This window comes from Chinchilla lanigera, unplaced genomic scaffold (assembly GCF_000276665.1).
Source record: "Chinchilla lanigera isolate Chin_1 unplaced genomic scaffold, ChiLan1.0 scaffold00140, whole genome shotgun sequence".
In the NCBI taxonomy this organism is placed as follows: Eukaryota; Metazoa; Chordata; class Mammalia; order Rodentia; family Chinchillidae; genus Chinchilla; species Chinchilla lanigera.
In genome coordinates, this window is record NW_004955541.1 from 3,298,349 (window position 1) to 3,323,969 (window position 25,621).

Below are 25,621 nucleotides of genomic sequence, written 5' to 3' on the forward strand. Positions count from 1 at the left end.
GACAAACATCATCTGTACCACACAAACACAAACATGGCCATCTTTTCCAAAATCATGGAACATATTAAGTTTGTGAACCAAGGTACCACTGAGTAACTCAAATTTTCCTTGTATGGTTTTAAATCTTTTCTTTTCCCAAGTGTGAATGCCATTTAAGTATATTATGTGCAGCATTTTTTAAAAATCAGAAAGAAAGAGACAAACATTTGTTCTTGTAGGCAATATGATTATCTATGAAGGAAATACAGCCAACTAGCCAAGTACTAAGACCCAGCTCAGCAAGGCTACCAGATCCCAAGTTACTTAAACCTCAGCAGTAACAAAAACAGCAAGTCAGACTGTCTTGTTCACAGTAACAGCAGAAGCCAAGTACTTAGAAATCTAACAAAAGATGCACATGATCTTTATGGATAAAAAGATATACAATGGAACAGAAAACTCAGTATTATAAGAGTCCACTGTCTTCAAGTTAACCTATAAAACCAGTGGAATTCACTGAAAATTCCAAAAATCTTTACACAGAGACACAAGGATGTTCACTGAAGCACTGTTAAAAGCATAAAACTGCAGAGAGCCTGAGTCCAACCACATGGGAGTGGATAAACTCATGAGGCAGTCACAATCCACGAGACCTGTGCAGCAGGCAGTGTGTGACCATGGCAGTTCTTGGGCACAAAGCTCAGCTCCTCTGAGCAGTTAAAGTCAATGAACAAGCCCAGGACAAGGTGAGTGAAAACACACTTCTAGAATGATATGCACGGTACCACTCACAACCGAAAAGCACAAAACCTGATCTGATGTGTGTACTTTCTGCTCACCCATCTAACACACACACTAGAACAATAAACACACACACTTTGGTAGCCCTAGACCAAAACCTGATCTGATGTGTGTACTTTCTGCTCACCATCTAACACACACACTAGAACAATAAAGGAAAGAATCATACAAACGTGGCCAGCCATGGCAGCATACACCTGTAATCCCAGCACTCAGGAAGCAGGAAAGTTTGAGGCCAGCCTGAGCTTTATGGTGAGTTCAAGGCCAGCCTCAGCAACATAGCAAGACCCTATCTCAAAGCAAAGTGAAGCGAAGCGAAGCAAAGCAAAGCAAAGCAAAGCAAAGCAAAGCAAAGCAAAGCAAAAAAACAAGAAAAGAAGACAAGAAGGCAGGAAGGCGAGAAGACAGAAAGGCAGGAAGGCAGGAAGGCAGGAAGGCAGGAAGGCAGGAAGGATCATACACTGTCAGGATAAGGGTTTCCCTGGACAGGAGTAGGTAATAAGGTCAAGAAGCCAGACTAAAGAGACTTTGACTCTACAAGTAAGATTTTTAAACAACTAATTTGAAGACAACACTATGCAGTACAACAACCATTGTTGAATTTCTACCATCTTATTTAGTGAAGCTCTATATCATTTCTAATGTTTTCTTTTATCATTTTCTATTCTCTTTAATTTGTTGATCAATTCTTCATTCTTACATCTGGTAATCTGAGCAGCTCTGTGGAAGATAACAATATGTAATATAACAACCACTGTTAATTCCTATCATTTTGTTTTGAAACCCTGTATCATTTTTACTGAAAAAAAAAAAAAAATTTTTTTTTTAAAGTTTATTTTGAGACACAGGGTCTCATTAAGTTGCCTAGCTGAGTTCAAACTTGATCCTTCTGCCCCAGCCTCCCAAGTGGTAAGATTATAGCCATGCACCCTGGCCCTGGTTCCAACTGTTTATTGATTTATTATTATTTTTTGAGACAGTCTCACTATATAGCCCAGGCTGGCCTCAGACCCACAGCACTCACCCTGGCTCAGCCTCCCCAGTGCTGAGACTAGAAACGTGTGCTACCATACCCTGCTCCCAATTTTGTTTTTTTTTAGAAAAGCAAAGATAGCAAAATATAGGTAGAGGTTCCTGGGTACTTTTTAAATAGGTATTTTAAAATGTTATCTGCATTCTTCTGTAAATATGAAATATTTTATATCAAAAATAAAAATAAAGCTGGTGATATAGCTCAGTGGTACAGCCCCTGCCTGGCAAGAACGAGGCCCTGAGTTGGATTACCAGTACCAATATAAGTAAGAACCCCAGAGAATGGTCTTACTGTAAGATGAGAAAAGAGTCCCTTTCCAGGCGCACTCTCCTCTCCATCTCTCTCTAGAATTCACTGGAAAGCAGGGTTTAGTTTCCTCGTACTTCAGGAAAACCTTTCCAACACCGCCACTCCCCGCTGCTGGGCCCCAGGGCAGGTGAGCTGGCTGACTCCGGACAGGGTGCACAGGTGTCTCTGGGCGCTCCCGGTGCAGGCTTGGGAGGGGCTCTTACCTCCTTGTCCACACTCTCCTTTCCCCAAGTTTACTCACTCTCATTGCCAAACACTCACTCTCATTGCCAGACTACTCATCCCAAATATTCACTCAAGGAAGATACCAAGTGATGTTATTCAGTGACACAAATCTTGTTTTGTTCAAAAAAATCATAACCAATTAATATGTGAGCCAATATTTCACATATAAAACATGTTCAATATGCACATTTCTCTATAAGAACCATCATGCTTTGCCCCGCTGGAAACGGCTGCCTCCCACATCCCCGGAGTACCTCCTCAGAGACTCGACGAACAGCGCCCGTGCATCAGGAACCTCGGGAAGCTGGGGCAGGAAGAGGAGTGTGTGAGCCACACACAAGGGTGCCCTCCTTCCCAGAGACACTGTGATGTGCAACTCACCACACGTGGCGTGAGCAGAGCAGGGAGGAAGTGGGACACATAGTAGGGCCTCCTGAATATGCTGCAGCACAAGGACAGACAGCACCATAATTAGCCAAGAGAAAGGCATCTTCCACTCACAGTCCTGACAGCCCAGAGGGGTGGCTGTACCTCTATGCTCTGATACTTGTTTCTGCAACACTGGGCCTTCACAGTGAGCTCCATCCCCGGCCCCTCACCACTTTTGAGACAAGGTCTCTCTGGGACTTCAACTTGTATTTCTCCTCCCTCAGCATCCTAGAGTGCCACACCACACTCAGCTATGGCTCTGTTGTTTGTTTTTAAGTCCTTTACACTGTCCTGGGGCACATCTTGCCAAGGGTAGTCTGCACTGCAACAGTCATGCATTCCAGGGAATCAGGACCACATTCAACTCATCCTGAGTTGGGTCACAGAACCTGGGATACTCTAAAGCCATGAGGACTGCTTTTGGGCCAGTCCAGGTCTTCTTAGAACTGATCTCAAAATGTCCCTAGTTAAAATCAGTCCACCCACACTGGCAACAACCATGATTCAAAATATTTGAGATTACACTGGATTCAATAAAGTTTTGTTGCTGAGTTTCTGGGACTAGCTCTACCTGATGATCCCCAAGAAAGCATTAACTAAAACAACTGTAGCTGCCTGTGGCCCCTGTCCTCCCACCCTTGCCCCACATGATCTGGAGCTCCACCTGGAGGCAGTTTTGGCAGCACAATTCCAGAATTCACTCCAGACCCAGAGCCTCGCCTCTGACCTGACAGCCACACCCCAGCTCCATCTCCCACAAACAGACTGTGACCTCAGCACACATGCAGCCCTGTGAACACACCTGGTCACGTTCTGAAGGGCCTACCACCCCAACACCCTCAGTACCCCAACCCTACCTGGCCTCCAGGACGGGGACTGGGACTTTCCTTGTGTGTTCAAACATCGAGATGGCCTTCTCTACATCCTGGGCCGCCTGGCTGCGGGGCTGGTTCCCACCCAGGAAGAAGGGAGACACCAAAGATGTGAGGGAGAAGACAGGAAGCACCTAAAGCTGGCAAAGCCTGCCCGGCCTCGCAGCCCTGAGTCTCTACACAGCTTGAGGTTAAAGGACAAGGTGGTACCGAGGGCAAGAGGACATGGACTCCCATGAACCCAACACAAGCAAAATGCTGCGGCTTTCTGCCCTCAGACACTCAGGCCAGGCCCTGTAAGGATCCTGGGGACAGCCCCACCCCCGAGAAGCCCCCGCCTACCAGTCCCCTCTGCCTGGCTGCAGCTCACCCTGGCTTTCCTTTCTGCCACTCATTTAGGAAACAGAAGGCTTAATTTCTGAGATTAAAAAAAATGGTGAAATGGCAACTTTTGAACAGCAATAAATGTTAAACGGAAAACTACATGATATTCCTTCACAAAACACTAACAGCACCTATAAATATTCTCTCGCAACTAGCAACTTTAAAAGTCATAAAAAAGTATAAAAGGTTGTTTTTACAGCGACACTCAGATCACATGGCCAGCTAACATTTTGTTCCCATGCAAGTTGTTGGCACTTTTCTGCAATTCCTAGGAAAACCAGGCAGACTACTCCTCCATCCCAGGGGACCCTCTGTGCTGCAGCCCCCCAGCCATCCATCTTATACACCTGCAGACACTTTCGGCAAAACACCCCCCAGGAGGATGCCGCTGGCTGCACCAAAGGCAAATCAGGTACAACATCAGAGGACAAATGCTCAAGTCACAGCACAGAGCAGCAGACAGAGACGGCAGAGCAGCCAGGGCCACATTACCTCTACAATGTCTCCACTCAAGGTTGCATCCTCATACAGTCCCATGTTCTCCAAGGAAACCTTCAGAAGAGAAAAATGAAAACTGGAAAAAGAAGGCAGTCGCTGGCTGCTGCTGGACAGGTTAGGAAGGTCAGTGACTTGCCTTGAGGTCAGTCAGCCGTGTCCTAGCCAGCGAGACATAGTCACCAAGGAGGCAGCGATACTTGCTCGGGACCAATGGCGGGTGGAGAATGTGTACCTGGGGCAGACACAGCATGGTGAGTCACCTCCAGCGATGGCAGAGGAATAATGCTGAGCAGAGCCAGACACCAGCAAAGCAGAGCCCAAAACAAAGAGGCCAGAAGTCAAGAAAGAACCCCATGCAAGTGGGTGCTGCTGGTGGGGGCACCATAGGCCACCTGCAGCCCATACCACAGACTCTGGCCACATTCTGGTAAAGGGACAAAGGATACAGAGTCAACCACAGAACAGTGGGAAAGACTAGGCCTGTACGGGCTGAGGCCAGGCTCTGGGAGGGGTCTGAGAAGAGAGCTAGCGGGTAGCTCAAGGAGAGACCTAGGTCCCAAACCCTGGCCCCAGGATGGGCACCACAATGCTGATGGTGGGGTTCATAGTTCTGCCATGAGGCAGTGTCTCACCCTAACTTAATCAAAAACACCATGGCACAGAAGGAAAGGGGACCCAGAACTCAGGGCAGGAGGGGGACCTGACCCACCGTCCCTGAATGGCAGCAGGGCCCTCACTTGTGCACAGCCCCCAACTGTCCTTTCTGGGGTGTGAGGCAAAGGTCTAACAAGAGCAGAGGCTGAGAGACAGGCGTGATAGCACACCTGTAATCCTAGCACTTGGAGACCAAGGCAGGAGGGTCACCAGGAGTTCAAGGCCAATCTGAACTACATGAGCTACATATCTCAAACAAACAAACCCCACATATAATTCAAATAATAAACTAATATGAAGTCCTGTTTCTTTACTTCCACTTTTGGGTGTTAGGACCACTGGGAGTCTTGGGGTATACCCTTCCAGATCTTCCTCCTTGGGTATACAAAATGAACAATTTTCTGAAAGCTAGGGTGGGATCCTCTAACTGGCAGTAGCTCACAGTGTCTCCTGAGCCCAATCTGGCCATGGGGCACTGTTCTGTGTTGTGGCCCATCCTGCCTCTCCTGGATGGGCTGCAGGCAGCTCCTATGATCTGTGCCCCTGTCTCCATCCCTGCCACAGTGGGCTTCAACAACCACCTAGGAAAGGAAAGGAGAGGCTGCCCAAGCCTGGAAGGTCTGCAGGAGGCACAGATGTGGCTCCTCACCTGCAGGTACCGGGGGGCCTCCCAGGGCACGAGGTCGGACAGGAACTTGAAGAGGAAGACCAAGGCCTTCTTGCTGCAGCTGTGGTAACCACTCGAGCTCCCAAAGGAGGCCTGGGGAAAAGACAACATGATCCCTGCCACCAGACACCCACCCTGTAAGCTGTGTCATCCATACACAGAAGCCTGATACTAACAAAAGGGAACCTTAAAGTGAGTTAAAGAGCCCACCACTGTGCCTCCAGAGAAGAGACGAGCTGAAAGTCTTTCAAAGACAGCAAGATGTGGTCGTGCACACCTATAATCCCAGCACTGAGGAGGCTGAGGCAGGACTGCTGCAAGTTTGAGACCAGCCTGGGCTATATAGGGAGATCCTGACCCAAAAAATAAAAATAAAGTTCATTCAAAGAAAGTTCGAAATAGTTTGCTATAGGGAACAGTAACTGTGGAACTCTCCTGCGGCCCCGAAGGGTACAACCCACTCAAGCTTATTACCCAGCAACACACTCATTCTGTCTGACAGTGACACTCCTGGCCACACCAAAACTCCCAAATATGCGTGTGAGCTGGCACAACCCCTGCAACGCAGGCAAAGGCAAAGAGGTCGCCCTCAGGACACTAAAGCCACACATTAGAATGAGACAAGGCAGAGTATGCCAGGGCAGACCTTCCAGGACAGAGGCAATACGACGGGGCCTGGCCAAAGCTGGCACCAACTGTGGAGGAAGGAGAGTCCAAACTGGCGCTGGCCTGAGTATATCACCAAGGAGCCCATAGAGAGATTGTGTGAATGTGGGATGGCAACACGGGAAAGTAGGCCCCTTATGACGCCAGGGTAGGACAAGGCCCCACTGCAGCATGTAAACCTGGATGGCAAACACAGTCAGCCAACTCCTTCATGTGTTGTGGCATCACAAACACAAAAATCCACCAGATTAATCAGGAAATACAATGCCTTCCTGCGTCTAAGGACAGTTAGGGAAAAGCCAAGCTCAGAGACACCAGGAAAACCGCCTGACACCCACAGTTAAAGACCCAGAAAACCCAGCCAGGGTCATCTTCACCACATCCACATCCCACCAAGGTTCTCTCACCGACAAGGGAGGGAGGAGACCCAGGCCCACATGAAGCCGCCCTATCTCTGGGTGATACTCGCTCCATGAGACCTGAACCTCAGTGACATGCTGACCACAGGTGAGCTGACACGGCGCCCACCGCCTGGGACCTGCCATTCCCAGAAGCCTTCTGCGAGATACTCACAACAACATACACCCTGGGCTGGATCCTGGCTATCACTGTGTCACTCTGGGAAAAGGCAGTTCTTGTTACAAAAAATTAGGTAGCTGTATAATGTGATATGTTACAAACCACATCACTGACAAGAGGGCTCAGATTAGCAAATGTAAGCCCTATTAACATTTTTAAAAATATAGATTAAGAACCGAGTGCAGTGGTAGGGGAAGCTGAGGTAGGAAGATGACTATGTCCAAGAGTTCAGCCAGCCTGGGGAACATGAGACCCGGTCTCATACATCAGAATATGTATAGACAGACTAACAGACCTTCAAATTCTGAACACACACAGGATATACTTGTCACAATGCACCCAATTGTAAATGTAAATTGGTTGCATTTTATTTAAATTATAGCTTGAAAAAGTTGACTTAAAAAAATAAATGGAAAAGCACAAGAAACCAGCACCACACCATCACACAGCATTTCTTTCATCAACGTCCTTTTAGGAGCTAGAGCCCTGGGGCAAGTCAGTCAGACTGGGAGACAACAACCCTACCCAAACCACCTGGCTGTCACAACCCACAGGGCAAAGACCCTGCAGCAGACACAGCACACACACACCAGGCGTGGAAGTGAGCAGTATCAAGGGCCAGATACAGGTGAGTTCTAGGGTCAGGGAGGTCAGCTCCCATCCACTCAGTGGGTGCTTGGGCCATGCAGGCAGGAGCAACAGGCCCAGAGTGCTGAAAGGATAACCCACCACCCACCCTAACCACATATCAGATAAGCGCCTTCCAGAAACCAGTGCCTTCAAGGACATCAACTCCACAGTGGTGCATGGGGAAAACCCAAAACTTCACAAAGAGCCAGGCTGATGCCTCGAGGACCCCATCCCAGCCTGGACTGGCTGGACCCCTGAGGCTTCCCATTATGGGTCTGGGTGGCCCCAGGCTTGCATTTTCAGAGCCCCCTCCAGGTGAGCCTGAGGTTTGAGGACTACTGTGAAAGTATCAGAGCAAAAGGAGGCACACTGCAGACAGAGTGGCAGGGAGATGGCAGGGCTCGGAGGACCAGAGTGTGCACCTTGGATACCCAGCTCGTCCTGCAGAGGAGCAGGTGCTGTCGTCAGCTCCTGCCCAATGGGTTCCTGACTCCTCCAAGAGGGATGGACAGGGTCCTCAAGAGGAAATTGGAGGGATTTAGAGCCTCTGCGTCGAGCTGGAAGTCTGTGCAGGCCATCTCTGCAATGCGTCTGACACTGACTCCTTGGGGAAACCAGAGACTCCTGCCCAAAGCATCGCAGTCTGGAAACTGACTTCCCAGGCAACTCACCTTGAACCACTCTGCATAGGATGGAAACACGGCAGGGCCCTCCAGTGCAGCTTGGCGCACAATCAGGAATGCAGTGACCATGCTGTCTAGGTGGAAGCTCTCAAAGGCACCAGCCATCAGTCGGGCCACCCAATCTGCGAGACCATGACACAGCCCACAGATGACATGAGATCGGCTGGTGGCGAGAGGCCCATCCAGGAGGAGGATGTGCCAGGCAGAAGACCTGTTGTCCATCCTTGGGCCAAGCATGGGCCATCGGACAGGAGCAGCACTGAGCACTAATTAGGCACAGGGTCCGCAGGTCAGGAAGGGCCTTGCAGATGGACTCACCAAGTGCCAAGGTTCTGCTGCCACCAGTATGCACAACATTCCTGGCTGCCCTACTCACCTCTCACCAGCTGCTGTGCCTCAGGGAAGCAGATGACCAGCACAGACACGCAGGACAGCACACGCTGCCAGTTGACCTCCTGCTCCTCCAGAACTTCCTGCAGACAGCTAACAGCCTCCTCAGGGCTCAGCATCATGAAGAGCTAAAAGGAAAGCTGTGCTTCCACCACAACTCAGCCACTAGAGACAGTGCAAGTTCCTGCCTCCCTCAGGCCACAGCCTACTGCCTACTGGAAAGCCTGGACGCAGCTAGGAGCAGTGCCAGCTGACGCACAGCATCTCTCCTCTCCTCAGCACCAGCACCAGCTGAAGGAGCTCTTGCCTCTGGTGTTCCACCAGGTGACAAGTTCGCTCTTCCAACCCTGGGCTGGAGCCCGGATGGGAACAACCACATCTTGAGGATATGGCACTTGACGGCTGTGGGACAAGGATAGGAACCATAGGGCCAGTCCCACTCACCTGGCGATAGAGAGAGGTGAGCAGTGGGTGTGTTCTCGCAAAGCTCCACTCTCTCTGCATCTGGATGGCATCTGACACTATGAGAGGAAAGACAGGATTGAGCTGAGAGTCAGCTTCTCAAAGGCTATGTTTCAAGCTTCCCCGAGGAATACAATTATTTGAAACTGTAGTTTTCAACTCTCTACCACGTCTGTTTGCCAACCAGCCATCCCTTGGCATCCATGGGTTCTGTTTCAGGACCCCCAATCCCCACTGCAGATGCCCATGTCTCCCATATACAGGAAATGGTGATTTGCACAGAATCCATGTTCACCAGCCCTGCACAAGGTGACTGCAACACCTAGTACAGGATAAGTGCCTAGTAAGTAGTTGTTGCACTGTTTTTGTTGTTGTTGTTGTTTTTTAAGACAGGGTCTCACTATGCAGTTCAGGCTGGCCTTGAGCTCACTTTGTAGCTCAGGCTGGTCTCGAACTCGCAACGATCCTCCTGCCTCTGCCTCCCGAGTGCTTGGGATTATAGGCGTGTGCCACCATGCCCGGCATTGCACTGTTTTTTGAAAATAATGATAGGGAAAAGTTTACACACCTTCAGGACAGATGCAATTTTTTCAAGTACTTCTACTCCACAGTTGATTGAATTTACAAGTGTGGAAACTACACTCTACCGCACTGATGTCCTGGGGGTTTGGCCTAGTTGCCTCCTGATAATTCTGTACTACATTCATGAGGTAATTTTCCTCAGGATTAGTTACATTTTGCTACTTTGAAACCCTAAACTGTCCATAATCAGTCTGAGCCAGGGTGCTGTCCTGGGGTGCTAGCCTGGAGCAGGAGTCCCCATCCCCAGACCTCTGCAGCCTCATCAGGAGCCCACTGCCCTTTGTCCTGGGCAGCCCACCCTGCAGCCACGTAGGCCACAAAAGCCCAGTGCACAAGGTCACAGCAGCAGGTCAGTGCCCATGAAAGACAGGAAAGATCCTGGCGTCCGGGCTGAGACACCCATAGGCAGAAGACATGAAACTGAACACTTACAAAAACTACAGCCAGGGATATAGCTCAGTGGCACAGCGCCCATCTGGCAAGGTCCTGAGTTCAATTCCCAGTACCAGAAAGGAAAAGCTACAGAACTGTTTAAGAAAAGGTTTATAATGACATATAAAATAAAACTGTGGTATTCACAGTACAACTCTGTCCTTTAAAAGCCCATTTAGGAACAGGCTGTAAAAAATGTTTTATGTTAAAGATAGCTCTGTTTTGGTGACAATACCGATGACAATTCTTCTGTCTTCTCTTTTTTAATCATAAATTTTCTCAAAAAGAAATTACTTTCATATCTTTTTTCATGGTGCTGAGTATGGAGCCCAGGGCCTTACATGTGCTGGGCAAGTATTCTACTATGGAACCATACCCCAGGCCAGAAAATGACTTCACATAAAAAGACATTAGTGATAAAGTGTCCTTCACCATCTGGAGGTGTCTTAGAGGCTTAAACCACACCACCCAACTCAGAGCCCAGGATCCCAGGGAAGACAGAGCCACAAATGGGGTCATCAGAGCATCACCCAGGCACCAGGGGGTACACTGGGCAGGTACAGCAGGGCTGGCCTACCTTTCAGCACAGGGCTGTGCGTGAGAGTCTGGACCAGTGTGTGACGGAAGAACTTTTTCAGAGGATCTGGTGCAATCACAAAACACACGTGTGCACTGAACATATCCAACCTACAGCACAGGAGGAAGAGGAGGAGGTCAGGGAGGAAGCACTGCCCCCTCCACCACGCCTGGCATCTTGGCTAGCAGGCATAGCCATCTGCCAGTCAGGACATGAAGCCATGAGCTTCAGGTGGAATCCAAGGAAGGTTGTGTCGAGAAGACATGCACAATAGGAAGGACAGAGCAGGTGGGAGACTGGACAGAGACTGGGGAGAACAGGCTGGATGGAGGCCAGGTTATCAAGGACAGCAGTGTGACAGGACCAGGTCCCAGCAAACTCAGCCACTTCACATGCCTCAGGTTACCATGTGAAACAGGACTCACAGACCCTCCCCACCAAGGTGCTGTTGAATGTGGAGCACAGATAGGGCCATGAGTGGCACATACAGTCCATAAAGCAGCTACTGACACTAGAGAAAGGGCCACCCCTTGGAGGGTTGGAAGGAGGATAGGTCAGGCACTCAGTGGCCTGCATGGGACAGGCCAGGAGGAAATGAGAGGCAAATGGGGGGCACAGAGTCTGGCCTGAGGGGTACTTGAGGGCTGTTAACACAAAGTCACCATCAGCCCGAAGCTCACTGAACCCACAAGTGTGCAAGACTCCTTGGAACAGACATGACGCTCACACCCACATTGCAGGGACCTGCATCCCTAGCTCCCCACGTGACTGTCAGTGGTCTCACTGATTAAACTAGCTACCTGCAGGTCACCTAGCACTGCAAGTGTCAGCCCTGTGCAGACAAAGACACCACAAGAGGCACAGACTCGGCCCTGCTGGCCAACTCCACAGGGCAAGACCTCAGAGCACACAGCCCAGAGTCAGGAGGCTGGTCCTTCCAGCTGCCAGAGCAAGTCTGATCTTAAAAGCACTGGCAACTCATTAAAAACCAAAACAGTCAGTTACTACCTGGCTCCAAGGACACCGACTTCAACAATCTGGTTGTACAGTACAGACCAGACCGTGTCCCTGCAAAGGTCACATGGTAAAGCCCTTACCCCTGATGGGACCATCTTTGTAGGGGCCTCATGGTGGCATTAGAGCCCTTGCCCAGAGACCAGCAGTCCCCTCTCCACACACCTGGTGAGTGCTGCAGGAAGGAACCCCAAGAATCCAGAACCGTGGGACAGGTCTGCTCTTACCCATGGTCAATTGGCTTTGCTGTGGTAGCCTGAGAAGACTAACATGCACTTACTTTCTATAAAAGTACCCAGTGGTAAGTGCATCCATTAAGTACAGCTCCAGTGCTTGTGGCATATAGAACACTAGGCAAATTACTGAAAACAGAACAATGGAGAAGGCTGGAAATAGTGGGGACTGCGCCTGGCTTCTCAAGACTTTCCCCTTAAGGCCCTGCCCATCTGGATACCCCAGCCCCCACGTCCACTGCAGTCTGTCTCCGTGCATCTCCATGTGCCCTGGAGAGAGAACTGAGGTGGGTGAGTCTGTGCTGATGGCAGCAGTGAGCTGAGCTGGAAGGTGAAGGACAGCACAGCTCTAGAAAGCACCAAGCTGGGGAAGCAGCAGCCACTCAGGACACAGGCCGTCACCCAGGCACAGGAAGGGGAGCTGCAACAACCCTTGGGGCCTCTGCTAGGCCAGAGCAGGTTGGGCAGAGGAGGCTGAGCAAAGGCCAAGCTGCCAGCAGAACCTTCTCAAGGTCATCAGGAAGGGCAGGGTACGGTGCCCAGGACCAGTGCTGCTACCTGGTCCTGACGAGCAGGAGCACCCACCCCAGACATACCAGGACCTCACCGCCTTGTGAGCTGGAGACTCCTCCTGAAGACCAGCAGCCAAGGAGTCCAGCACAGCTGAGGAGAGAATGTGCAATAGAAAACCACGTCAGCACAGACAGCTGTCACACGCATGCAGACACACACACACACACACACACACACACACACACACAAACTCACTCACTCACTCTCTCTTCCCCTCTCCCCCAGACAGGGTCACTTTCTTAGGCCTCCCAAGGCCCCCAGATGTCCAGATGGCACCTGTCCATGGTAACATCCAATGCCCTCAGGCACTGAGGTCTCCAAAGTAGAAGAGTCACCCACACATGCAGACAACCAAGGGCACATTACATGACTGCTCAGAAGGGCTACCAGCCAAGGGTGGGCACACAGACCACAGCCACACAGGGGCCCAGAGGGAGCACCAGAAGCAGGCCAAAACAGTGACACATAGGACCACCTGCTTCACACAAGGCTCAACATTCGGAAACTTTACAGTCCAGGTCGAGAATCAACTTACAGCTCAGCATTCTTTGCAGCACACTCAGGGCAACCTGTCAGGACAAGGCACATATGGCAATTTTCAAGCAGTGACCTGCATGTGCCACCCAAAAGAACTATTATATAAAGTACAATGAGAACTGCTTTCCAGAAAGGATTACTTTTTTTTTTTTTTTTTTCCAGAAAGGATTACTTTTAAGATTTCTTCTAAGGCCAGAAATTATCCCAAACTGAGACTCAATGAGCCCCTCTGCAAGTTCCAGCCATGACACAAGTGCTCTCAGCAAGGCCGAGAGCCACAGTCCCGGCATCGGCACACACAGGGCACAAGGGCCTGCTGGGGCGTCTTGGGTACTGTTATGGCTTACATCTAGATGATGCCCAAAGCTGCAGGTACTCAGAGGTTTGGCTTTGGGAGGTGATGGATCATGGGGGGCAAGATACTCATCAGTGGATTAATCCATGGATGAGATTATAGACAAACATGCTATGGGAGGTGGGGCCTGGCTGGAGGAAGTGGTCACTATGGGCATAGCCTGGAAGGGTCCATCTCCCTCCTCCCCATTTGACTCTGTTTCCTGCTGTCATGTCCTGAGCAGCTCTCCTCCACCACGTACCTGCGCCATGCCATCCTGCCTTGGAAGGAACCAGTGATGGAGTAAAACATGAGCTGAAATAAACCCTTCCTCCTTTTTTGTGGGTGTCAGGGGTTGTCTTAGCAATGAGAGAGTAACTAATACAGGTACTCTAGTGTCCAGTGAGATGTTCTCGGGTGCTACAGTGCCCTGGCCAGGCAGTCTGAATAAAACCCAGCAAGCACAGGCCAGGTGCTAAAGACCATTCCCTGGAGACCTGTGGGGGCCAGAAAGCTTGGGTGAGAAAGTATCTCTGCCGGTATCTTTTCTTCACATCTCCCAGACTTCAGAGGGACACCATGCAGGACACTTCATACCCCCACAGACTCCCCCACAGAGAGCTCAGACTGTAATATGGACAGAGTGCCAGCCACTGGCCCTGGAAAGTTCAAAAGGGGTAAAAGTGTGGATGGGGGTTCCTCTTTGGGCCATGGCCTTTTGTGAAAACAAAGCCAATTCTCCAAACTTCCCACCTCACTCTTCCTCTAACCTGAGGCATCTTTTCAGGCTCCATGGTTCTTCCCAGATCCGAGTTGTCCTGAAATGCCCTCAAAACCAACAGCTGCACAAAATCTGAAAAGGCATAAACCCAACGTATCTAAGGCACTATGGTCTTCAAACAGCTGTGAATCACACAGGTACTACTACAGAGGGCGGGGTGTGGGCACAGCTTGGAAAGCTGACCAGCACCTATAGAGCATCTGATCTGGGAAAACTGCAGTCGGCCCTGCCACCCAGTCCCAGCACAGTCATTCACCACGCCACTGTCCTTCCTGCACCCTACTTTAGAGGGAAAGGCTTATAAATCATGTTTATATTCAGGGCTCTTAATACAGAGTAGATTCCAAGCAATTTCTGATGGATGTTCCCTGATACTGTTATGGCTTATATCTGGATGATGTGTAGCCAGCCCCAATCGCAGGAGGACCTAAGCCCTGCATTCCGCGGAGGGAGATGGCATGCAATTCATGCCTTTGTAAAGGTTGGAATCAAGAGCATGAAGTTAAGGAGGCTCTCTGTTCCACCTCCAGCCTCAACTTCACTTTTCTGGGACCAGCACCAGGAGCCACACTCCCTCAAACATCATGAAGAATACCTCTTGCAAAGGAGAAACCCACAAGCTGCTGGTGTCTCCCAGCCTTTATGTGCTGAGGCCCTTCCTGGGCATCACTGGCAATGCAAGGGTCTGTGGCTTGAGTGCAGCGGGGCTGGGGGCTTCCATCACCCAGCTGCCTGACTAGAATCCCCAGCTCCCAGGTCAGTGTGAGTCCACAGCTGCCCCAGATGAGCCAGTGTCATGCTGGGTCCCGTGCCCATGGAGGTTGCCAGTGTCTCATTCCCCACCCATGCAGGTGCCTATTCTCCAGGCCCTGCCTGTGGTGACCCTACCAGAAAGCATAGCCCTGGTGGTGTCGTCAGACGGACAGGATGTTTCCAACTGCTCACACAGCAGGTGCAGGTTCCCAAAAAGCCACGCCGTCACAGCCTGCACATCAGGATGGCTGGGGACACACAGAGGCCTGATGGAGCCTGTCCCCTCTTCCATCTCTCTCAAGAAGCAGTTACTAGTTCTCTGTTTTGAGACAGGATCTTGCTAGGTAGCCTAGAATGACCTCAAACTCATGACGCTCCACAGAATTGTGGAGGTTTGGGCAGTTTTAATACTCACTTCACTAGGAAGTGTGGCCGGTGAATACCAGCCAGTAACAGGGGTGGAAACCTACAGCACACATGCCGCAGCAGGCTGTTTGTATCACTGAAAGCTCTAAAGGGTTCACCAAGGGCCAGGGAGATAGCTCAGTGGCACAGCACCTGCTTGGCAAGCGCAAGGTCCTGAGTCCGATTCCCAGCACCAAAAAAAACAAATAAAATGTTCACCATGGGGCTGGGGATTTAGCTCAGCGGCAAAAGCGCCTGCCTGGCAAGCGCAAGGTCGTGAGTTCGGTTCCCGGTACCGGACAAAAACCAAAAATAAAAAAATAAAAAAAATGTTCACCATCACTGGCCTAGGCCTCTGCCCAAGAAGTCCAAGTGGGTATGGACACAGCTTCTCCTAGCTTGCTACTGACACAAAAATAACCATCTCCACACAGCTCACTTATTAGGAATAGCTTACAATGGGTGGCCCAGTGGTCAATTCTTTTCTTTTTTCTTTTTTTGGTACTAGGAATCAAACTTAGCACCTTACATTTGCCAGGCAGGTGCTTGTGCCACTGAGCTATTATCCCGGCCCTCACCAATTCTTTCTAAGGAACCTTTGTTTTTCATTTATGTTTTCCATTGTTTTCTACTTCACTGCTTTCTGCTTTGATTCTTACTACTTTCTTCAGGATTAGTTTCCTCTCCTTCTCCTGGTCTCTAAGATCCAAACCTAGGTTGATTTGAGAACATTCTTTTTCCAAAGAGAGGCTTTCACAGCTGTAAACTGCCCTCTAAACATTCCATTAGCTGTATCCTGTAAATTTTAGCACACTGTTCTCATTTTCATTCCTCTCAAGATGTGTTCTACTTTCCTTTGTGATTCTTTAACCCACTGGTTATTTAGAAATATGTTGTTTAAACCAGGTACAGGGGCATATATCTGTAATCCCAGCCACTCAGGAAGCTTAGGCAGGAGGATCCCAAACTTAGACCATCCTGGGTACCTTAGCAAGACCCTGCCACTAAATAAATAAATAGGGTTAGGATGTAGCTCAGTGGTACAGTGCCCCAATACAGAAGGAAAGGAGGGAATAAAGGAAGAAAGAGGGAAGGGGAGAAAAGCAGGAGGAGGGAGGTTGTTGCTAATTTCCAAATGTTGTGGATTTTCCAAATTTCCTTCTGGTGCTGACTGTAATAAAATTCCCTTCTGGTTAGAGAACATATTTTGAATGATTCAACCACTCCAAATATATTCAACTTGTTTTATGCCCTGACCTTGCCTACCCTGGGGACTGTCCCCACATACTAATGAACATGCACTGTCCCCAAGCACCTGGCACTTCAGACCACAGAGCAAAGCCAAAAGCCCAGTGGTGTGGAGCCTCCCACTCCCTGCCCGCTACCTCTCCAGCAGCTCCCACAGGCTGACAATGCTGTGCACATGCAGACGCCACACAGCTTCCAGCAGCAAAGAGCTCTGAGGAAAAAAAACAGCACGATGAGTCCCATGTGGGACTCCTGCCCAACACAATTCATCTGCCCCTTGCCCACTAAGTCCCAGGCCCTCCGCACATGGCCCCTTGCTGCCTGGCGTGGTTGCTCTTCTGTCTTCTGACTCCTGCCCACCAGAGCCAGGAAGGTGTTCCCACGCTCCCCACGCTGCGGCCACATGCTCCAACCACACAGGCGAGTCCATCTTGCCTTTCAAAGCTTCACTGTCTTTTCACAGCTTTCAGGATAAAACTCAGACTGTGATGTGTGCCTGGGACCTCTGCTGGGCCTCTCCCACGAGGACCTCTGAGGTGGCCGGGCAGGTAGCACACACAGGATGCACTCAGGCCTGCTCACCTGCCTCCCGCCACCTCTTGTGCTAAATTCACCTGCTCTATCCTCCTCTCGCTGCAGTCTGGGGAAAGCCTATAAGGACCACTCTACACACATATCTGCGCTGTTCTGTATACCCGCAGACACCCACCACTGCCATTCACATCCATTTCCCTGCCTGCTTCCCCAACTGGATGGCAATGAGTACAGAAACCATGACAGCTCCTACCAGATCAGTGAGCTCTATAACACAGGCAGGATAACACTGAAAAGACACTTGGGGGCGACCACTTCAGCTTTAACTTTCCTTTTTCCATGTACTTGCTAATAGCAGTTACTGTTGAGCACATCTGAACTTTTCAAAAATCTATAAACCTACTGAATTCAAAATGCTCCAGAAAAAGAGCTTATTGTTGCAAATTTTGTTTGTGTTTGAGACAGAGCCTCACTATGTAGTCCACGCTGACCCTGAACATGCAGTGATCCTCCTACCTCACTCTCCCAAGTGCTAGGATTACAGGTACACACCACCATGCTCAGCAATATAATTTTTAAATTATGGATGGACATATTTTTGCTTTTTATTTTGCCTTTTTGAGACAGGGTCTTGCTACATAGTTCAGGCTGGCCTCAAATTCACAGAGCTCCTCCTGCCTCAGCCTCTCAAGTGCTGGGATTACAGATGTGTGCCATCATTCCCAAATTTTAAATTATATTTCTATACTTTACTGCCTTAGAAAGCCTTGTAACAATACATCCAAAAAGGCACAGCACCACATTCCTGACACATGTCTATTCTAACAAGCACTACTAATGACAGGTGAATGCTGACAAACAGGGAACCAAAGTCCTTCCTTCCGGCCCACAGAACATCTGATGCCCCCACAACTCTAATTATTGAGGACTTTGGCTGAATTCCTAAGAAAGCCCAGAGAGTCCCAAGTCAAAAGAACACCCCTGGAAAACTTGACTAGAACTGCAAAATTACCTGCACACTCCATAATTCTTGACAGAAGGAGAGGCGGGAGAACATACTATGTGCCAATAAATACTGAGCAACATCTAACAGGGAAGACAGTTTTTTCTGAAAAGAGAAAGAAAATATTTTTAAAAACAAGCCAATCAAAAGAAATGTCCCATTTTCCCAAAGAGTTCAACAGCAATGCCATTTGTTCCCACCTAAGGGACACTGGGTCTTACCCTCTGCTCCAAGCTGAGCAGAACAGGGTGGCCGGGCTTCGAACACACCTGCTTCACGCTGCAGGCCACTATCTTGGCTGCCAGGATGGCCACAGGAATCCCCAGCCTTAAGGCTTGATCCCGCAAGGCAGAGCCTTAAAGACAAAACCACAACCTTCCCTGAGAACATAGGGAAACTAGAAACACAAGACTTGGGTTTCAAATGCATCTTGTAAATAGTAGCATTGCAGAAAACTGCCTATAAAAGTAAAGAATAGCTGGGCATAGTGCAGCATTCCTGTCATCCCAGCAGTCAGAAGGTGGAGGCAAGAGGATCCTTCAAGAACTGGTCAAACAGCTTCCAATACAATCACCAGCAATGTCTGAAACCAGAGCTGTGCACATCCATTTGCTATGCCTCATCTGACACACAGCAAGTAGGATGAGGAGGTGCATTCTGACACAAATGTGTTCAAGGAACTTTATTCTCTCTCAAAGGAACACAAGGAAATGAGAACCCCAATGGGGTCTTCAATTAACTTTTCTTTTCCAGGGGACAGGGCTGAGGATTGAACCCGGGGCTCCAGGCACTCCAGACAAGTGCTCTACTGCAACACTCCAGCCTCTTACTCTGTTTTATTAACTATGTCAGCATCACAACCAAGCCTTCCCCCACTGACCACACTGATGCTGAGTCAGAACTGGCAAGGCCTTCCCAGTACTCCGCTGTGCATCTGGGGGCAGAGAGGCCAGAGGTACATTCAGTCATCAGGGCCATCAGGTGGGACCAGGAACACTGGCCCTCAGACAGCCACCAGCCTCTGGCCTGCAGCCCTTAAAGCAGAAACATTTGACAGGGTCGAAACAGGCAATGCCCACAAGCAAGGTATTTTCTAATGCACTTGCCTCCAAAACTAACTTTCAAAAAAAAAAAACAGGAAAAATACGTATTAGGGTCAGGCATGGTGGCACATACCTGTAATCTCAGCGCGCGGGAGGCTGAGGCAGGAGGATCGTTGCGAGTTCAAGACCAGCCTGGGCTATAAAGTGAGCTCAAGGCCAGTCTGAACTGCACAGTGAGATCCTGTCTCAAAAAAAAAGTGTTACGGACATGTACTAACTCCCCACAGTGAATGTAATCATTGTGTTCTGGAAACATGTACTAATAATTTTTTAAAATGTGAATTAAAAAAAGACAAGACAGCCAAGATCAGCCTGGGCTACAAAGTGAGCCTAAGGCCAGCCTGAACTGCATAGCATGACCCGGTCTCAAAGGAAAGAAAGAAAGACAGACAGACAGACAGACAGACAGACAAAACTGTAGTACATGCCCATTATCTGCCAGGCTCTGAAAACATATATAAATACTTAAGGTAAGCCACATACAATAGTTATAGGTACTTCAAATTACAGTATTAGAAATCAGTTGCTATGGTCCAGATATAATTCACAGTAGAAAGGTAGGGAAAAATGCTAAGCACATGTTTCCAATTTATCTGTAAGAGAATTTCTTTTTCTTTACAAGACCTTAATCTTATATTAGTATGGCAGCCATCTCCTTAAAAATCAAACTAAAAAAAAATTAATGAATTGAGTCTATATTTCTATAATCAAGGTTAAAGACATTCTTATATAAGTTCTTATGCTTTGACCCAAAGTCCATACAAGAATGTATGACTAAGCTTGGTTTCCTGGAGTGATGGTGCATAATTTGAGAAATTCAAATGCAGTTATGAAAAGAAAGCAGTATCATTTACCAGTGGCATTTAGTGGTCAGTTGTCAAGGCAGAGCTATTAAGGGTCTTTTAATAGACTTTAAGCAAATTAGTTAATATCACTTTCCAAAACAACAATCATTACATACTAAAAATGTGAAGGACAAAAAAAGGTTTATTTTATCATTATTATTATATTGTTGTTTCCCACAGTTTCCCCTATCTCAGTCTCAAGCTGGGGTGGGGGTGCCACCTAGACACATGCTCTGGTGTCCTGTCTGCTTGCTCCAAGACAGCAACCTGTCAGCACCGCTCCTTAATGAGGTGGGACATTCCTCCTATCGGTTCCTCCTACCTCTGAGCCTAATGTGAGTCAAACAGTTTTTAAGTCCAGCAGCAAAGCCCCAAACAAGTCACAAAACATTATGTGCAAGTGGTGACTACACCCACAAGCAGAAAGTCATTATTTGGGGAAATTCAAATTTCTACTTATAAGCAGATCACAATCACCTATTATAAAAAGTCCTCTATAACTGAATTAAGAAAATGAAGCTATAACTCACCTATAAAGGAACTGGAAAGATCACTGCAGGCCTCAGCACTGTCACAATCAATCAACCAAGTGAGACACAGTTTCTTACAAGGTGGATCTTCTACCTAGAAACCAAAGCATGAAGAGTGCTGCTTTTAAAATTCAGGCTCTGTTCATATAATCCCTGCATAATCAGCATTCTCAAGTATTTTAAAAGTACAATGTACTACAGCCTTTTGAGAATTACTATTAAATTCACTATTCAAGGGCTTTCAGAGGTAAATGCTTCCAGCTTTTCCTCTCCCTTGGTCAGCTCCTTCCAGCTGCCTTCCTCAGGTACACTATGCTTCTCAAGCTCAAAACCCCAAACCTAATCTGCCTGCAAAGGTCAAGCCAACATCCTTTTTTAAGTGTATGTATTTTTATTAGTACATGTTTGCAGTACATATTGCTTACATTCACCTTAGGGAGGAGGCGCATGTACTTAACACATCTTAATTCTTCTTAATTCTCCTCCCTTCCCCCTCGCTAGATGTCTTTTGCTTTTGCAAAAGACCTATCTGCCTGTTTCCTAGTGTCTTTTTTTTTTTTTTTTGAGTATACTGGCTTTTTTTTTTTTTTAAGTATACTGGCTTTTTTTTTTTTTTTAAGTATACTGGCTTTTCTCACAGAAGTTGCGCGATATTTAAGGGCGAGTGCCACCTTTATTTCACTTAGCAGCACTGCGGTCGCAAGGTACATCTGTTCCCTCTTACCTCAAGCAGAAGGTCTTCCAAGTTCTGGTGGCGTCTCAGGAGCTGCACAGCTGATTCCTTTAACTTCTGTTCACGTTCAGGATTATGTTTTTGCCGCTTGACCCTTCCCGCTAAGAGCGAAATCAGTTTCAAAACGTGACTGCACTGACACCCGCGCCCCGCGACACAGTCCCTCAGCCGGATGTGACCCCAGCCCTACGCCCAGCCCAGAGCCACGGGGCGGAGAAGCGGGCACACCGTCAAAGTGACCCTGGCCGACGTCGGCACCCCGGGGCTCCAGGAGCAGCGCCGCTCCACACCCCGGCCCGGCCGGACTCCCTCCTACCCAGCAGCTCCTTCCAGGGTCTCCTGCAGCCGGGAGTCCAAAAGTCCGGAACCCGTAAGCCAGCCATTGCAGAATATTATGCCAGAGCGGATACGCGCGCCGTGGAGCCCGCGCTACCTTCCCATTGGCTGTGGCCAGACGCACATCAGCTAATGAGCTGACGGCCACACCCCTAAGTGGGCGGGAGCCTCACGTTTTAGCCATATTGGTAGTGGCCTGGGGTGGAAATGCCTGGCGGCCATTTTGGTGGTGGCAGAAGCTCGTTGAGAGCCTGACAATGGGAGAAAAGTCCATCTGCGTTTGGCCCTGGATTTGACCGTGGCGTCACGTGCGAAGAAACTATGGCGTCGCTAATGCGTCGAGCTGGTCCTGAAGAGACAATTTGGCCAACCCAGATGGAGGAGATGCTAAAAACCTCTGGCCCGCATTGCTGAAAACTCCCAGAGGCTGCTGTGCGCGTCTGTCTCGGAGGGCGGGAAAGCAGAACAGGGGTCTTTCTTGCAGGGGTGTCTGGAAGCCCAGAGCAAGGGTGACCAGGGCCTGATCCAGAGCTGCAGGCACTGAGAGGCGCCAAGGGTTGGGGTCGACGTGACCCTAATCTTTCCCCTGGAAGGCCCTTCCTCAAGGGAACTGGCTGGTCGGGGGCACCCATCTCCGTGGCACAGTGGCTGGTACCTGCCACACTGCATTTGCACTTCCTGGAAGGATTGTTCTCCAGGGAATGAGGTGGGCGGGTTCAACTACCACAGCCACATTTGGAAGCCACATTACCTCAGATTCCTTACACAAGGCAAGATATGGACAGGGGTGAGGGTGGCAGGGGTGGCAAGAGCCTGGGGGGAGCCCTGGTAGTAGCTGCTACTCATCCCAAGAGAGTCAGCCTCCGCTGGAACTCAGCAGCACAGCACAGTGCACACACACCCACATATGCCACATGAATGTGTACACACACTACACATACAGATGCACAGTGGACACACATGCTGCTGTTCACAGACCACATGTACACATGCCAAGCATATGCACAGACACTGTGCACACAGTATTTCAATTAGATTCTACCACTTTGTTCTTCCTTCAGCAAAATCATTCATCAATGGTAGTAAGAAAGATGGAAACAGAACTATCAGTAGTACAGTTACATAAAATTGCTGGGTTCCGAGAATCCAACAGCCTAAGAGGAAGGCAAAGTGCACATGACAGGGTTGGACCTAACATGTCTGTTGTTACTTTGCTCTGACTGAAGCTCCCTGAGCGGGAGGTGACCAAAGGAAGAAGAGCTGCCCCAGCAAGAGAGGAAGCCAAGGGCCGAGAATATAGCTCAGAGGCACAAGCGGCTGCCTGGCAAGTGCAAGGTCCTGAGTTCGATTCCCAATACCAAAAAAAAAAAAAAAAAAAAGAGAGAGAGAGAGAGAGAGAGGAAGCCAGGAGTCTGACCAAGTTGTCGAAGGACCACACTCCTCCACCTTGCTGGCCCAAAGGTGGCACTGTCATGGTTGTAACCAAAGGACTCACCTGAGAAGAGTCTAGCAGGTGGCACAGACCTGTAATCCTAGCACTCAGAAGCGCCTCAGGGTCCCCCCACAGGGAGACAGGAGATCAGGCTGTACCCTGCCATGGCCCCTAAATGATGTTTCTCGGCACAAATCCACGCCACCAACATGTGACCACCATTCTTGTCCACTTCCTATCTTCATCATTTTCAGAAGGAAAAGTGAAATATTTTACAAACGTGAAAACGATTTCTCTCTCCATTATAAAAGCAGTAACATATGTTTCTTAACATAAAATTAAAAGTTAAAAAAAAAGTCGAGAAGAACGAGCCAGGCAGGGTCGCATATGTTCATATTTGTTCTTTACTTTAGCTCTCAGTATCTTTACCTAGCAAAAGCTCAGGGTTATATCCTGAGACATCTGCATCACAAACTCCCTGCCCTGTTTCCACTCAAAGATCCTGGGATTCCAGGATGTGGAATACTGAAGAGAATACTAAAAAGATGTGCATTCAAGGATCTAAACTTAGTATTTTTTTAGATTGCTTACTAATAAAAATTAATAAGTAATTTTTATTGCTTCATCAAGGAAATTATTAAATAGAACAGCTTTTCCCCCCTTGGTGCATGTGGTAAGGTGTATAATGATCCAAAGTTGCATGTGGTGGCAAAGCCATGATCCATGCTACCATGCCAACAGTTTTACCTTTAGAAGAGGCTAAATGGTGACCCTCAGAAGTTATGGCTGCAAGCCAGGCATGGTGGTGCACGCCTGTAATCCCAGCACTCAGGAGGTTGAGGCAGCAGGATCGTTGTGAGTTCGAGACCAGCCTGGGCTACAAAGTGAGCTCAAGGCCAGCCTGAACTGCATAGCGAGACCCTGTCTCAAAAAGACTGGAAAAAAAAAAAAAAAAAAAGAAGTTATGGCTGTATCCTGACCCCTGGAACCCATAAATATGACCTTATTCAGAAAGAGTCTGCAGATATAAGTAAAGGATCTCGAGATGAAATGGCCCTGGATTATCCAGTGGACCCTAAATCCAATGACAAATGTCCAAATAATAAACAGTAAAAGATGACATGAAAAAGAGAAGCCACAAGGGGTGAAGACGGCTGCATGAAGGTAGCCACAATCAAGGAGCTGCAGGAAGCAAGGAACACAATTTTGCCCCAGTGCCTCTGGAGGGAGCTCGACCCAAGCTGATTTCCAGCCTTCAGAACAGAGGTTTGGGCACAGTGGTGCATGCCCATACTTCTAATGCTCAAGGCTGTTGGGACACTTGGCAGGAGGATTTCAAGTCAAGACCTGCCTGAGCTACACAGTAAGACCTGTCTCAACAAAACAAAATAAACAAACAAAATTTGGTTAGAGGATAAATTTCTATTGCTTAAGCCCAACAGGTTGTGGTCATTTGTTTCAGCAGCCTCAGGAAACTCATGCATCCACCATTGCTTCTGCACCCTCATTATACATATTAGCACAGTGAGAAAGGACTACTACACAGGAGTTTTGTTAGGAAAGGAACCCTAACATACTAGCTGCCCTGTAGGGTGTCAGGAAACTCTGTGTATCTGTGGGCCCTGTGTAGGGGTCAAGTTCCAGCACAGATGACCTTCTATGCAGAAGGCAAGATAGTAAATGTTTTAACCTCATGGAACATAGTCTCCATTGCAGCTATGTGGCATACTAAAGTAGCATGAAGGCAGCCACAAATAATATGTCACAAATGTGGCTGTGTACCAATAAAATTTTATTAGCACAAACAGGGAGTAGTAAGGTCCTGAGTTCGATTCCCAGTACCAAAAAGAGAAAACTAGGGAGTAGTCCAGACATGGCCACGAGCCCTAATTTTCCAGCCTCTAGTCTCCTGAAATATACCTATACTAAGAAGGCAGAAAACTGGATTGCATCCTGGCCTTGATCTAGGAATTCTACAAGTTTAAAATAAGGTCAGTCTGTACCTTACCTTTCTCTTCTGTCAGATGGGGATGATAGTACATATTCTCCCTCCTGCATAGGATTTCTGTGAGAATGAAATCAGTAACAACAGTGAAATTACTGTAAATATTTTACCAACACACACAAGTGCTCATTCAGCATGCTTGGTTGGATTCCTCCTATTCAAAGTCTGGAGACGTGGCAGGGAGAAAAACACAAGACAGAAAGAGTTCTGGCCTGTGGTGTATACAGTCTTGTGGGACCAGAGACATAATAAGTAGAATGTAGCATGCTGGATCCACATGATAAGTGCTGTGAGAAAAAAGAACTCCAAGTTACTAAGCTATGGATGGGGAGGCAAGACTAGAGCAGAGACCACTGAAGCTTTTGAGGGG

General features: G+C 48.5%; 1 protein-coding gene across 9 annotated transcripts in view; it reads right to left on the bottom strand.

Annotated features, from left to right (window-relative positions):
* Positions 1-21,881, bottom strand: part of Fanca (Fanconi anemia, complementation group A) — a 47,294-nt gene extending 25,413 nt beyond the window's left edge. For 6 of the 9 annotated variants that reach the window (XR_001232134.1, XR_001232135.1, XM_013507951.1 and 3 more), the window contains exons 1-20: positions 21,795-21,881; positions 21,470-21,579; positions 20,746-20,839; positions 18,489-18,622; positions 18,277-18,372; positions 16,868-16,941; positions 15,213-15,325; positions 14,314-14,396; positions 13,208-13,241; positions 12,696-12,762; positions 10,853-10,962; positions 9,244-9,320; positions 8,786-8,927; positions 8,398-8,531; positions 5,834-5,944; positions 4,667-4,762; positions 4,525-4,584; positions 3,634-3,722; positions 2,729-2,789; positions 2,602-2,651 (exon numbers count right to left, since the gene is read on the bottom strand). Coding sequence is in view for 7 of the 9 variants with exons in the window: in XM_013507951.1 (XP_013363405.1) it covers positions 2,602-2,651; positions 2,729-2,789; positions 3,634-3,722; positions 4,525-4,584; positions 4,667-4,762; positions 5,834-5,944; positions 8,398-8,531; positions 8,786-8,927; positions 9,244-9,320; positions 10,853-10,962; positions 12,696-12,762; positions 13,208-13,241; positions 14,314-14,396; positions 15,213-15,325; positions 16,868-16,941; positions 18,277-18,372; positions 18,489-18,622; positions 20,746-20,839; positions 21,470-21,579; positions 21,795-21,861 (1,802 nt within the window). In the remaining 2 variants the exon portion in view is untranslated. Of the gene's footprint in view, positions 1-2,601; positions 2,652-2,728; positions 2,790-3,633; positions 3,723-4,524; positions 4,585-4,666; positions 4,763-5,833; positions 5,945-8,397; positions 8,532-8,785; positions 8,928-9,243; positions 9,321-10,852; positions 10,963-12,695; positions 12,763-13,207; positions 13,242-14,313; positions 14,397-15,212; positions 15,326-16,867; positions 16,942-18,276; positions 18,373-18,488; positions 18,623-20,745; positions 20,840-21,469; positions 21,580-21,794 lie in introns of those variants that run through there. The other 3 variants (XM_005411060.2, XM_013507953.1, XM_013507952.1) reach the window with 3 other exon arrangements.
* Positions 21,882-25,621: the final 3,740 nt, after the last annotated feature.